Genomic DNA, 13,198 nt, shown 5'->3' with positions numbered 1-13,198 from the left:
GGGGGGCTCGGGGGGGGGGGGTCCCGGTGGGTTTTGGGTTTTGGGTTTTGGGTTTCGGGTTTTGGGTTTTGGGTTTTGGGGGGGGGGGCGGCCCCGTTGCCCCCCCCGGTCCCGGCGGGGTCGGTGCCGGTGCCGCAGCCCCGCGGGAAGCGCTCCCCCGTGCGGCCGGGGCGGGAACTGCAGCGGGGGCGCTTTGGGGACACGCGACAGCGACAGCGACAGCGACAGCGACACGGGACCCCCGCCACCGCCACCGCCGCGGTGTCACCGCTGTCACAATCCCGGCTTTGTCCCCTCCCCGCCCGCGTCCCCGCGCTCCGCTGTGACCCCGGCGCGGGGGCCCCGGCACCGAGCGGGTTAAGCGCGGCTGTGACGCGGCCCCGGCCCCGCCCCCGGGCTGGAGCTGTCAGCGGCCCCGGTAACGGCGGCGCGGGCGGGGGGCGGGCCCAGGGTCCCCCGGGGTCCCCCGGGGTCCCCGCGGTGTCCCCAGGGGTGGGGACGCGGCCTGGGGGGGGGGGTCCCGGTGCGGGGGTGGCGGGGGGGGGGGGGGAATTGGGGCCGTTTCGGGTCCGTTCCGGGGCGGCCGCGTCGCTCTGAGCCTTCCGGGGGGACAGCGGGGACCCCCCCGGGCCGAGCGGGACAGCGCCACCCCCCGCGGGGACACTTGGGGACAGCGCCGGGGCCGCCTTTGTGTCCCCATGATGTCCCCATGTCCCCACACCCCCGTGGCACCCTGTCCCCGTGTCCCCTTGTGCCCACGTGCGCATCACCGCCCTGTCCCCCGTGTCCCCCGTGTCCCCACATCTGCATGTCAGTGTCCCCACATCCTGCTGTCCCCAAATCCCCACGTCCCAGTGTCCCCAAAATCCCACTGTCCATGTCCCCCTGTGCCCGTGGCCCCAGACCCCTGTGTCCCCCTGTCCCCATGTCCTCACATCCCCATGTCAAGGTCCCCACATCCCCGTGTCCCTAAAACCCCAATGTCCATGTCCCCAGTGTCCCCCTGTCCCCACATCCCCGTGTCCCCAAACTCCCACTCTCCATGTCCCCAGTGTCCCCCTGTCCCCACATCCCAATGTCCCTAAAATCCCAATGTCCATGTCCCCAGTGTCTCCCTGTCCCCACATCCCCGTGTCCCCAAACTCCCACTCTCCCTGTCCCCCTGTCCCCCTGTCCCCACATCCCTGTGTCCCCAAACTCCCACTCTCCATGTCCCCAATGTCCCCCTGTCCCCACATCCCCGTGTCCCCAAACTCCCACTCTCCATGTCCCCAGTGTCCCCCTGTCCCCACATCCCAATGTCCCCAAACTCCCACTCTCCATGTCCCCAGTGTCCCCCTGTCCCCACATCCCAATGTCCCCAAACTCCCACTCTCCCTGTCCCCAATGTCCCCCTGTCCCCACATCCCCGTGTCCCCAAACTCCCACTCTCCATGTCCCCAATGTCCCCCTGTCCCCACATCCCAATGTCCCCAAACTCCCACTCTCCCTGTCCCCAATGTCCCCCTGTCCCCACATCCCAATGTCCCCAAACTCCCACTCTCCATGTCCCCAGTGTCCTCCTGTCCCCCTGTCCCCCTGTCCCCAAACTCCCACTCTCCATGTCCCCAGTGTCCCCCTGTCCCCACACCCCCGTGTCCCCAAACTCCCACTCTCCATGTCCCCAGTGTCCCCCTGTCCCCATTATTCGGGGTCACTCCGGACCCTTCCCGAGCGCGCCCCTGACCCCGCGGCTGCCCCCGCCAGGTGTCGCGGCTGTCGCGGCGGTGTCGCGGGTGTCGCGGCGGTGTCGCGGCCATGGCGGGGCTGCTGCCGGCGCTGGTGGCGGTGTCGCAGAAGGCGGCGGAGGTGGCGCGGCGCTGCCGGGCGGAGGAGCCGCTGTTCCGGCTCCTGGTGGCCGAGAAGACGGGCCCGGAGCGCAGCGCCCGCTTCCAGCGCGACTTCAAGACCCTGGCGGATGTCCTGATCCAGGAGCTCATCAAACACGACCTGGGGACACAGGTGGGGACAGCCCGAGGGTGGCCCGGGGCGGGGTGGCACCTCCAGGGCTGTCCCCTGAGCCACCCCCGGTGTCGCCGCAGTTCCCCGAGCTCCGGGGTCACATCCACGGCGAGGAGAGCAGCGAGTTCAGGGACGCGCACGGTGAGCGGGGACAGAGGGGACAGGGAGGGGACAGGGGGACAGGGAGGGGACAGAGGGGACAGGGAGGGGACAGAGGGCACAGGGAGGGCAGTGTGGGGACAGTGTGGGGACAGTGGGGACTGAGTAGGGACAGCGGGGTGGGGACACAGAGGGAACACACGTGGGGATGTGGGGCCAAGGCTGAGGAGGGAGGGAAGGAGTCCCCAAGTCCCAATGTCCCCAAGTCCCAATGTCCCCATGTCCTCATGTCCCCACATTCCCATGGCTGAGTCGGGTGTCCCTGTGCCATGTCCCTGGCAGGTGGCACGGTGACAGTGCGGGTCGGTGCCACCCCAGGTGTCCCTGTGCCATGTCCCTGGCAGGTGGCACGGTGACAGTGCGGGTCGGTGCCACCCCAGGTGTCCCTGTGCCATGTCCCTGGCAGGTGGCACGGTGACAGTGCGGGTCGGTGCCACCCCGGGTGTCCCTGTGTGATATGGGGTCCTGGCAGGTGGCACGGTGACAGTGTGGGTCAGTGCCACCCTGGGTATCCCTGTGCCATGTCCCTGGCAGGTGGCACGGTGACAGTGCGGGTCGGTGCCACCCCGGGGGACACGGTGGCCCTGCTGGTGGCCGTGCTGGGCCCCGAGCACACGAGGGCGGCCGAGCTGCTGGCAGAGGCCGTGCACCAGGAGGTGACACTTGGGGACACGGAGCTGGATGGCATCGACCCAGGAGTGTCCCCAGGGGACCTGGGGATCTGGATAGACCCCATTGGTGAGGGGATGGGGTGGGACAGGGGTGGGGACAGGGACAGGGATGGGGACAGGGACAGGGGATGGGACTGGATGGGATGGGACAGAAACAGAAACAGGGACAGGGATGGGGACAGGGACAGGATGGGGACAAGGACAGGGGATGGGACCGGATGGGATGGGACGGGAACAGAAACAGGGACAGGGATGGGGACAGGGACTGTGGAGTGGAATGGGGACAGGGACAGGGACAGGATGGGATTGATGGGATGGGATGGAGGGGACAGAAACAGAAACAGGGACAGGGACAGGGATGGGGACAGGGACAGGATGGGGACAAGGACAGGGCATGGGACCAGACGGGATGGGACAGAAACAGAAACAGGGACAGGGATGGGGACAGGGACAGGGACAGGGACAGGATGGGGTTGATGGGATGGGATGGGATGGGATGGGATGGGATGGGATGGGATGGGATGGGATGGGATGGGATGGGATGGGATGGGATGGGATGGGATGGGATGGAGGGGACACAAACAGGGACAGGGGTGGGGACAGGGACAGGATGGGGACAAGGACAGGGCATGGGACCAGACGGGATGGGACAGAAACAGAAACAGGGACAGGGATGGGGACAGGGACAGGGACAGGGACAGGATGGGGTTGATGGGATGGGATGGGATGGGATGGGATGGGATGGGATGGGATGGGATGGGATGGGATGGGATGGGATGGGATGGGATGGGATGGGATGGGATGGAGGGGACACAAACAGGGACAGGGGTGGGGACAGGGACAGGATGGGGTTGATGGGATGGGATGGGATGGGATGGGATGGGATGGGATGGGATGGGATGGGATGGGATGGGATGGAGGGGACACAAACAGGGACAGGGATGGGGACAGGGACAGGGACAGGATGGGGTTGATGGGATGGGATGGGATGGGATGGGATGGGATGGGATGGGATGGGATGGGATGGGATGGGATGGGATGGGATGGAGGGGACACAAACAGGGCCAGGGCCAGGCCAGGCCAGGCTGGCACCCCCAGACCCCCTGGCCCCCCCAGACTCCACCAACGAGTTCATCGGGGGGCGCGAGGACGTGGCCGCCGTCGATGGCGTCGCCCCCGGGGGGCTGCGCTCGGCCCTGGTGCTCGTGGGGGCCTTCGAGCGCCACAGCGGGGTCCCCGTGCTGGGGGTCATCAACGAGCCCTTCTACCAGAGGGACCCCCAGAGCCACAGGTAGGGCCAGGGCCCGCAGCCGGGACCCCCGCACCCCTGGGACCCTGAGCCTGCAGCCCTGACAGACCTGGGGGTCCCTGGCACCCTGTCCCCCACCCCTCAGCATCATTGTCACCCCTGTCCCCCACCCCTCAGCATCATTGTCACCCTGTCCCCCACCCCTCAGCATCATTGTCACCCTGTCCCCCACCCCTCAGCATCACTGGCACCCTGTCCCCCACCCCTCAGCATCACTGGCACCCCTGTCCCCCACCCCTCAGCATCATTGTCACCCTGTCCCCCACCCCTCAGCATCATTGTCACCCTGTCCCCCACCCCTCAGCATCACTGTCCCCCTGTCCCCCACCCCTCAGCATCATTGTCACCCTGTCCCCCACCCCTCAGCATCATTGTCACCCCTGTCCCCCACCCCTCAGCATCATTGTCACCCCTGTCCCCCACCCCTCAGCATCACTGGCACCCCTGACCTTCACCCTGGGGTTCCAATTGCCCCATTCCCCTCACCCTGGGGTCCCCTTTCCCCCTATATTGGGGTCCCCATTCCCCTCACCCTGGGGTCCCCATTACCCCCATCCCAGGGTCCCCATGCCCCCCATCCCAGGGTCCCCAGTCCCCTCACCCTGGGGTCCCCATTCCCCCCCATCCCAGGGTCCCCAGTCCCCTCACCCTGGGGTCCCCTTTCCCCCCATATTGGGCTCCCCATTCACCCCTTGCCCCGGGGTCCCTGTCCCCCCTGATCCCCCACCCTAGGGTCCCCATTCCCCTCACGCCAGGGTCCCCAATCCCTCCATATTGGGGTCCCAATTCCCCCATTCCCCTCACCCCAGGGTCCCATTCTCCCCATCCTGGGGTCCCAATTCCCCCCACCCCGGGGGTCCCAATCCCCCATTTCCCCCCCATATCAGGGTCCCCATTCCCCCCATATTGGGGTTCCCAGTCCCCTCACCCTGGGGTCCCCATCTCCCCCATATTGGGGTCCCAACTCCCCCATTCCCTCCCACCCCAGGGTCCCAGCCCCCCAGGTCCCGCAGCACCCCATTCCCCCCATATTGGGGTCCCCATTTCCCCCATATCGGGGGTCCCAGCACCCTATTCCCCCCATCCCCGGGTCCCCATTCCCCCCATCCCCAGCTCCCCATTCCCCCCATATCGGGGTCCCCATTCCCCCCATATCGGGGGTCCCAGCTCCCCCTTTCCCCCATCCCAGGGTCCCCATTCCCCCCACCCCAGGATCCCCATTCCCCCCATCCCGGGTCCCCATTCCCCCCATATCGGGGGTCCTAGCTCCCCATTTCCCCCACCCCAGGGTCCCCATTCCCCCCACCCCAGGATCCCCATTCCCCCATATCAGGGGTCCCAGCTCCCCCTTTCCCCCATCCCAGGGTCCCCATTCCCCCAATATTGGGGTCCCCATTCTCCCCATATCGGGGGTCCCAGCTCCCCTTTCCCCCACCCCAGGGTCCCCATTCCCCCCATCCCGGGGTCCCCATTCCCCCCATCCCGGGGTCCCCATTCCCCAATATCGGGGGTCCCAGCTCCCCATTTCCCCCACCCCAGGGTCCCCATTCCCCCCACCCCAGGATCCCCATTCCCCCCATATCGGGGTCCCCATTCCCCCCATATCGAGGGTCCCAGCTCCCCATTCCCCCCATCCCAGGGTCCCCATTCCCCCTATATTGGGGTTCCCATTCCCCCATATCGGGGGTCCCAGCACCCCATTCCCCCCACCCCAGGGTCCCCATTCCCCCCATATCGGGGTCCCCATTCCCCCCATCCCCAGCACCCCATTCCCCCCACCCCAGGGTCCCCATTCCCCCCACCCCAGGGTCCCCATTCCCCCCATCCCCGGGTCCCCATTCCCCCATACCGGGGTCCCCACCCCCCCACTGTCCCCCTCCCGTCCCCCCATCTCACCCCGTGTCCCCCTCTCTCGCTCCGTCCCCGCAGGTGGCAGGGTCGCTACCACTGGGGGGTGGCTCACGGCGACACCCGCCTGTGCTCGCTGTCCCCTCCCGTTCCCCGCGCGCGTCCCCGCGTGGTGCTGAGCCGGGCCGAGAGCGCGGCCGTGCGGGGGGCCCTGGCCTCGCTGGGCGGGGGTCCCCCCCTTTTCGCGGCCGGTGCCGGGTACAAACTGCTCTGCGTGGCGCTGGGGCTGGCGGACGCCTTCGTGCTGTCGCAGGCCACCACCTTCGCCTGGGACTCGTGCGCCCCGCACGCCGTGCTCAGGGCGCTGGGCGGGGGCGTGGTGGCCTTGGCGGGGGCGCTGCGGGCGGGGGGCGGCACCGGGGACCCCCCCGAGCTGCGCTACCACCGGCCCGGAGCGGGCGGGAGCGGCGCCGAGCGCTGGGCGAACCGAGAGGGGCTCGTGGCGTTCGTGCATCCCCCGGTGCTGCGGGCGGTGCTGGGGGCGCTGGGGGGGCTGCGGGAGCTGGGGGGCGCAGGGGGCTTGGGGGGCAGTGAGGACACGGGGGGCACAGAGGACACGGGGGGCACAGAGGACATGGGGGGCAATGGGGACACGGGGGGCAATGGGGACACGGGGGGCAATGGGGGCTTGGGGGGCAGTGAGGACACGGGGGGCAATGGGGGCATGGGGGGCAATGAGGACACGGGGGGCAATGGGGACACGGGGGGTTTGTGACACGGGCTGGGGGACAATGGTGGTGGGGGGGTCGAGGGGCTGGGACCCCGGGGTGGGGGTCAGGAGGGGTTGGGGGACACTGGGATGGGGGATTTGGGGGGCTGGGACCCCGAGTGTGAGGCCAGGGTGACAGGGACCCCTGGGTTTGGGGGTGAAGGGGGGTCAGGGACCCCTGGGTGTGGGGTCAGGAGGGGCTGGGACCCCAAGGGGGAGGGTCCGGGGTGTTTGGGACCCCAGGGTGAGGGGCTGGGGGTCCCGAGGACCTCGGGGTGCAGGACCAGGGTGACAGGGACCAAGGACAGGGGGACAGGAGGGACAGGGGGACCCCGGGTGTGGGGTCAGGGGTCCCAGGACCCCCGGGTGCGGGGTCGGTGGGATCTGGGACCCCCGGGTGCGGGGTCAGGGGGGATCTGGGATCCCGGTGCGGGTCAGGGGTCCCAGGGACCCCGGTGCGGTTCGCGCTGGGAGCTCCGAGTCCCCTGTTTGGGACCCCCAAATGTCCCCAAGTGTCCCCCAAATGTCCCCAAATGTCCCCCCCCAATAAAGGATCGCTCGCAGCCGTTGTTGTTCTGCCGGGCCGGGCGGTGCCGGTGCCGGTGCCGGTGCCGGTGCCGGGGCGGTCCCGGGGGGGCGCTGCCGGTGCCGGTCCCGGGGCGGTTCCGGGGCGGTCCCGGGGCTCTCCGGGCTCGCCCCCGTCACATGATCCGGAGCCCTCGGGAAGGGCGGCGGTGAGCGGCACCGGGAGCGGGTGGGGAACGGCACCGGAACCACCGGAAACGGGGGGGAAACGGGGGGGAACGGGACCGAGACCGAGACCGAGACCGGGACTGGGACCGGGACCGGGACCACCGGGAGTGGGGGGGGAACGGTACCGGGGACCGCCGGGACGGGCGGGACTGGGTGGGGTGAACGGCACCGGGACCGCGGGGAGTTGGGGAAAGTGGTACCGGGACCACCGGGATTGGGGACCGGGACCACCGGGAGTGGGGGGGAGCGGTCCCCGGGACCACCGGGAACCGGAAGGGGAACGGCACCGGGAGCGGGGCAGGGGGAGAGCAACCCCGGGAACTCCGGGACCACCGGGACCGGGGGATGAAGCAGAACCGGGACCGGGACCGGGAGGGAGGGAGCGGCACCGGGAGTACCGGGACCGGGGGGAGTGAAGGGAGCGGCACCGGGAGCGGCACCGGGAGCACCGGGCCGGGGTGGAGCGGTACCGGAGCCGGTACCGGTAGCGGGGCGGGGCCCGCCCGGCGGTTCCGCAGGTACCGGTACCGGAACCGGTGCTGAGCGGCGGCTCCCGCAGCACGGCCGGGCCATGGCGATCGAGGGGGGGCATGAAATGCGTGAAGTTCTTGGTTTTCTTCTTCAACTTCATCTTCTGGGTGAGTCCGGGCACCGAAAGAACCGGGAGGGTCCCGGTACCGGCAGAACCGGGGGGTCCCGGTACCGGCAGAACCGGGGGGGATCCTTCCGGTCACCCCAATTTGGGGGTCCCGGGCAATGGGGGGGGGGGGAAAGAGAGGGGGGTTTGGGTGAAGCCACATCCTGTCCCCAAAAGGGGCACGGGGGACCCCAAAATGAGGGGGGGACCGGGGGGAACCGGGGGAGGGGAACCGGGGGAGAGGAACCGGAGGGAACCGGGGGGAACCGGGGGAGAGGAACCGGGGGGAAAGGGGGGGGACCCTCGGGGGGGGGGCGGGACGGGGCTTTGGGGAAGTCGGGGTGAGGAAAGAGCGGCGGGAGCCAACGGCCGGAGCGGGGGGGGGACATTGGGGGACATTGGGGGACACGGGAGGGGACACCGGGGGGACATTGAGGGACACCGGGGGGACATTGAGGGACATTGGGGGACATTGAGGGACACGGGGGGGACACCGGGGGGACATTGGGGGACACCGGGGGGGACATTGAGGGACACCGGGGGACACGGGAGGGGACACCGGGGGGACATTGGGGGACACCGGGGGGACATTGGGGGACATTGAGGGACATTGGGGGACACCGGGGGGGACATTGAGGGACACCGGGGGACACGGGAGGGGACACCGGGGCCCCTTCCCGGCCGGGCGCTGTCCCCACCGCGGCTGAGTCACCCCTGGAGTGGCGGGGCCCGCGGGGGGGGGGGACGGACACACGGTGACACGACGGGACACGGTGCCAACCCCCCCCCCCCCCGCCCCCCCCCCCGCGCTGTTTGTGCGCACCGGGCACGGGGAGGGGTCCGCGGGTGGGGGGGGGGGGTAGGGATGGACCCCCCCGGGACCCCCCCGGGACCCCCGAGCGGCGTTGGCGGCGCCCCCCCCGCGCTCTCGCGTGGCCGGAAGGCCCAAACTTCCCTGAACTTCCCGCTGGTGTCCCCCCCCCCCCGCTCCTCATTCTGTCCCCAAATTGGCGCCGAGGTGGAATTTGGGGAGGGGGGGTTCTGCAGGGGGGGTCCCCAACTCTCTGTGCCCCCCCAGTGTCGCCCCCTCCTCATTTTGTCCCCAAATTGGTGCCGGGGGGGATTTTGGGGAGGGGGGATTCTGCCGGGGGGGGGTCCCCAACTCTCTGTGCCCCCCCCCCGCCCGTGTCCCCTGGTGTCCCCCTCCCCTCATTTTGTCCCCAAATTGGCACCGGGGGGGATTTTGGGGAGGGGGGGTTGTGCAAGGGGGGAATCCCCAACTCTCTGTGTCCCCCCTGGTGTTGCCCCCTCCTCATTCTGTCCCCAGATTGGTGCCGGGGGGGATTTTGGGGGATTTTGGGGAGGGGGAGATTGTGCAAGGGAGGGGTCCCCAACTCTCTGTGCCCTCCCAGTGTCGCCCCCTCCTCATTTTGTCCCCAAATTGGCGCCGGGGGGGATTTGGGGGGATTTTGGGGAGGGGCGGTTCTGCCGGGGGGGGATTTTGGGGGGAATTTGGGGAGGGGGGCGTTGTGCAAGGGGGGGGTCCCCAACTCTCTGTGCCCTCCCAGTGTCGCCCCCCCTCCTCATTTTGTCCCCAAATTGGTGCCGTGGGGGATTTGGGGGGGATTTTGGGGGGAATTTGGGGAGGGGGAGATTGTGCAGGGGGGGGTCCCCAACTCTCTGTGCCCCCCCTGGTGTTGCCCCCTCCTCATTTTGTCCCCAAATTGGTGCCGGCGAGGATTTGGGGAGGGGGCGGTTCCCAACTTTCTGTGCCCCCCCTGGTGTCACCCCCTCCTCATTTTGTCCCCAAATTGGTGCCAAGGGGATTTTGGGGGGATTTTGGGGGGAATTTGGGGAGGGGGGCATTGTGCAAGGGGGGGGGTCCCCAACTCTCTGTGCCCTCCCAGTGTCGCCCCCTCCTCATTTTGTCCCCAAATTGGCGCCGCAGGGGATTTGGGGGGGATTTTGGGGGGAATTTGGGGAGGGGGGCGTTGTGCAAGGGGAGGGGGGGTCCCCAACTCTCTGTGCCCACCCCGGTGTCGCCCCCCTCCTCATTTTGTCCCCAAATTGGTGCCAAGGGGGATTCTGGGGGGATTTTGGGGGGAATTTGGGGAGGGGGGCATTGTGCAAGGGGGGGGGTCCCCAACTCTCTGTGCCCTCCCAGTGTCGCCCCCTCCTCATTTTGTCCCCAAATTGGCACCGCAGGGGATTTTGGGGGGATTTTGGGGGCATTTTGGGGGATTTTGGGGGCATTTTGGGGGGATTTTGGGGAGGGGGGGGTTTCTTCCGGGGGGGGTCCCCAACTCTCTGTGCCCCCCCCGCCCGTGTCCCCTGGTGTCCCCCTCCCCTCATTTTGTCCCCAAATTGGCACCGCAGGGGATTTTGGGGAGATTTTGGGGGCATTTTGGGGTGATTTTGGGGCGATTTTGGAAGGGGGTGGTTCTGCCAGGGGAGGGGGGGTCCCCAACTCCCCGTGCCCCCCCAGGTGTGCGGCGTGGCCCTGGTGGCCATCGGGATCTACGCGCTCGTGGCTCTGGGCAGGGCCCCGGTGGCTCCGGTGGGCGGCCCGGGCTGGACCCCCGCGGCCATCGTGGCCCTGGGCGTCGTCATCTTCTTCACCTCCTTCTTCGGCTGCTGCGGCGCCTGGAGGGAGAGCTACTGCATGGTCACCACGGTGAGAGGGCTGGGGACAGCCTGGGGACACCATGGGGACAGCCTGGGGACACCCCTGGGGACAGCCTGGGGACACCCCCGGGGACCCCAGACCCAGCTACTGCATGGTGACCACGGTGAGAGGGGGGCTGTGCTGGGGACACCATGGGGACACCATGGGGAGAGCCTGGGGACAGCCTGGGACACCCCCGGGGACCCCAGACCCAGCCCCTCATGGTCACCACGGTGAGGGGGGGCTGCACCCGGGACACCACGGGGACAGCCCAGGGGACACCCCAAGGACCCCAGGGACACACCTGGGGACCGCCCGGGACACCCCCAGGAACACCCTGGGGACCCCCGGGGACACCCCAAGGACCCCTGGGGGACAGACTGGGACACCCCAGGGACACCCCCAGGAACAACCCAGGGACACCCCAGGAATATCCCAGAGACACCCCAGTGATCCCCAGGGACACCCCAGGGACACACCTGGGGACCGCCCGGGACACCCCCGGGGACACCCCAAGGACCCCTGGGGGGTAGCTTGGGACACCCCAGGGAACACCCCAGGGACCCCCAGAGACATCCCAGGACCTCCCCAGGGACACCCCCAGGATATCCCCAGGGACCCCAGCCCCTCATGGCCACCACGGTGAGGGGGGGCTGCCCTCAGGACCCCCCCAGGGACAGCCCCCCAGGGACCCCAGACCCAGCCCGGGATAGGGGAACCCCCCAGGGACACCCCCAGGGACTCCCCCCAGGGACCCCAGCCCCAGGCTGGAATGGGGGAACCCCCCCAAACCCCCCTGTGACCCCCCTGTGCCCCCCCCAGTTCGCCGTCCTGCTCAGCCTCATCTTCCTGGTGGAGGTCGCTGCCGCCATCACCGGTAGGGAGGGAGGGGTCCCCTCCCCTTCCCTCCCCTCCCCTTCCCTCCCCTCCCCTTCCCTCCCCTTCCCTTCCCTCCCCTTCCTCCCCTCCCCTTCCCTCCCCTTCCCTCCCCTTCCCTTCCCTTCCCTTCCCTTCCCTTCCCTTCCCTTCCCTTCCCTTCCCTTCCCTTCCTTCCCTTCCCTTCCCTTCCCTTCCTTCCCTTCCCTTCCCTTCCCTTCCCTTCCCTTCCCTTCCCTCCCTTTCCCTTCCCTTCCCTTCCTCCCCTCCCTCCCCTCCCCTCCCCGGGGGTCCCCGCCCCCTCCGCCCCCCCCGGGGGTCTCCGCCCCCCCCGTGACGCCCCCGGTGCCCCCCAGGTGCACGGGCTGGTGGAGGAGGGGCTGGGGGAGGCCCTCAGGAGCTACGAGCGGGACCCGTCCTTGGCCGCTGCCCTGGATGAGATCCAGCACGAGGTGAGCAGGGTCTGGGCATGGGGGTCTCCGTTAATTTGGGGAGGGGGCTGCACCAGGACCACCCCCCCCTCAATTCCTGCCCCTTTTTCCGCGCAGTTTTCCTGCTGTGGGTGAACAATTACACGGATTGGGCCAGCGTGGGGCACTTTGGGGCCAACGATTCCGTGCCCAGCTCCTGCTGCCGCCGCCCCGGCCCCGCCTGCAGCGTCCACCCCAGCCCGGCCACCGTGTTCAGCGAGGTGAGACCCCCCCCCAATTCCTGACCCGGGCCCTGGGGGGGTCCCTGTGCCCCCCTGTGCCCCCTGTGCCCCCCTGAGCCCCCTGAGCCCCCCTGTGCCCCCATGCCAGGGCTGCCTGCCCAGCCTGGAGGCCTGGGTCAAGAGGAACGTGCTGGTGCTGGCGGCCGTGGCGCTGGGCATCGCCTTCTTCGAGGTGAGAGACCCCCAAAACTGGGGCTGGGAACCCCCAAATGGGGGATGAGGCACCCCCCAAATATGGGCTGAGAACCTCCTGAATGGGGGGGCTGGGATCACCCTGAATGGGGGCTGGGACCACCCTGAATGGGGCTTGGAGCCCCCACAAAATGGGCTGGGACCCCCCCAAATGGGGGCTGGGACCACCCTGAATGGGGCTTGGAGCCCCCCATGTCCCTGTCCCCATTGTCCCTGTCCCCCCCAAGTGTCCTTGTCCCCACTGTCACCGTCCCTGTCCCCCCCATGTCCCTGTCCCCATTGTCCCTGTCCCTGTCCCCACTGTCCCCATCCCTGTCCCCATCCCTGTCCCCATCCCTTTCCCCATTGTCCCCACTGTCCCTGTCCCCACTGTCCCCATCCCCATCCCCACTGTCCCCATCCCTCTCCCCGTCCCTGTCCCCATCCCTGTCCCCATCCCTGTCCCCGCTGTCACCGTCCCTGTCCCCATTGTCCCCATCCCTGTCCCCACTGTCCCCATTCCTGTTCCCGCTGTCACTGTCCCCATTGTCCCCACTGTCCCCACTGTCCCCATCTCTGTCCCCACTGTCACCGTCCCTGTCCCCATCCCTGTCCCCATCCCTGTCA

At 69.1% G+C, this 13,198-nt stretch overlaps 2 protein-coding genes across 2 annotated transcripts; both read left to right on the top strand.

The window, feature by feature from the left end:
* The first annotated feature begins 354 nt into the window (after positions 1-354).
* On the top strand, positions 355-6,763 carry LOC129134632 (inositol polyphosphate 1-phosphatase). Its single transcript, XM_077192791.1, has 6 exons — positions 355-418; positions 1,747-2,001; positions 2,082-2,142; positions 2,695-2,898; positions 3,948-4,122; positions 6,070-6,763. The coding sequence occupies exons 2-6, from the start codon at positions 1,798-1,800 to the stop codon at positions 6,761-6,763; spliced, it is 1,338 nt and encodes a 445-aa protein (XP_077048906.1). The 5' UTR covers positions 355-418; positions 1,747-1,797.
* A 148-nt stretch (positions 6,764-6,911) lies between these two features.
* Positions 6,912-12,674, top strand: CD63 (CD63 molecule). The gene is given in 9 exon segments (XM_077192782.1): positions 6,912-7,134; positions 7,167-7,511; positions 8,070-8,148; positions 10,633-10,821; positions 11,635-11,703; positions 12,045-12,140; positions 12,237-12,249; positions 12,252-12,379; positions 12,489-12,674. Coding segments are annotated over 8 exon segments (927 nt in total). The 5' UTR covers positions 6,912-7,134; positions 7,167-7,290; the 3' UTR covers positions 12,621-12,674.
* The last annotated feature ends 524 nt before the right edge of the window (positions 12,675-13,198 follow it).

The sequence above is a fragment of the Agelaius phoeniceus genome, chromosome 35, assembly GCF_051311805.1.
Source record: "Agelaius phoeniceus isolate bAgePho1 chromosome 35, bAgePho1.hap1, whole genome shotgun sequence".
NCBI lineage: Eukaryota > Metazoa > Chordata > Aves > Passeriformes > Icteridae > Agelaius > Agelaius phoeniceus.
This window is presented reverse-complemented; position numbering and strand designations above follow the sequence as displayed.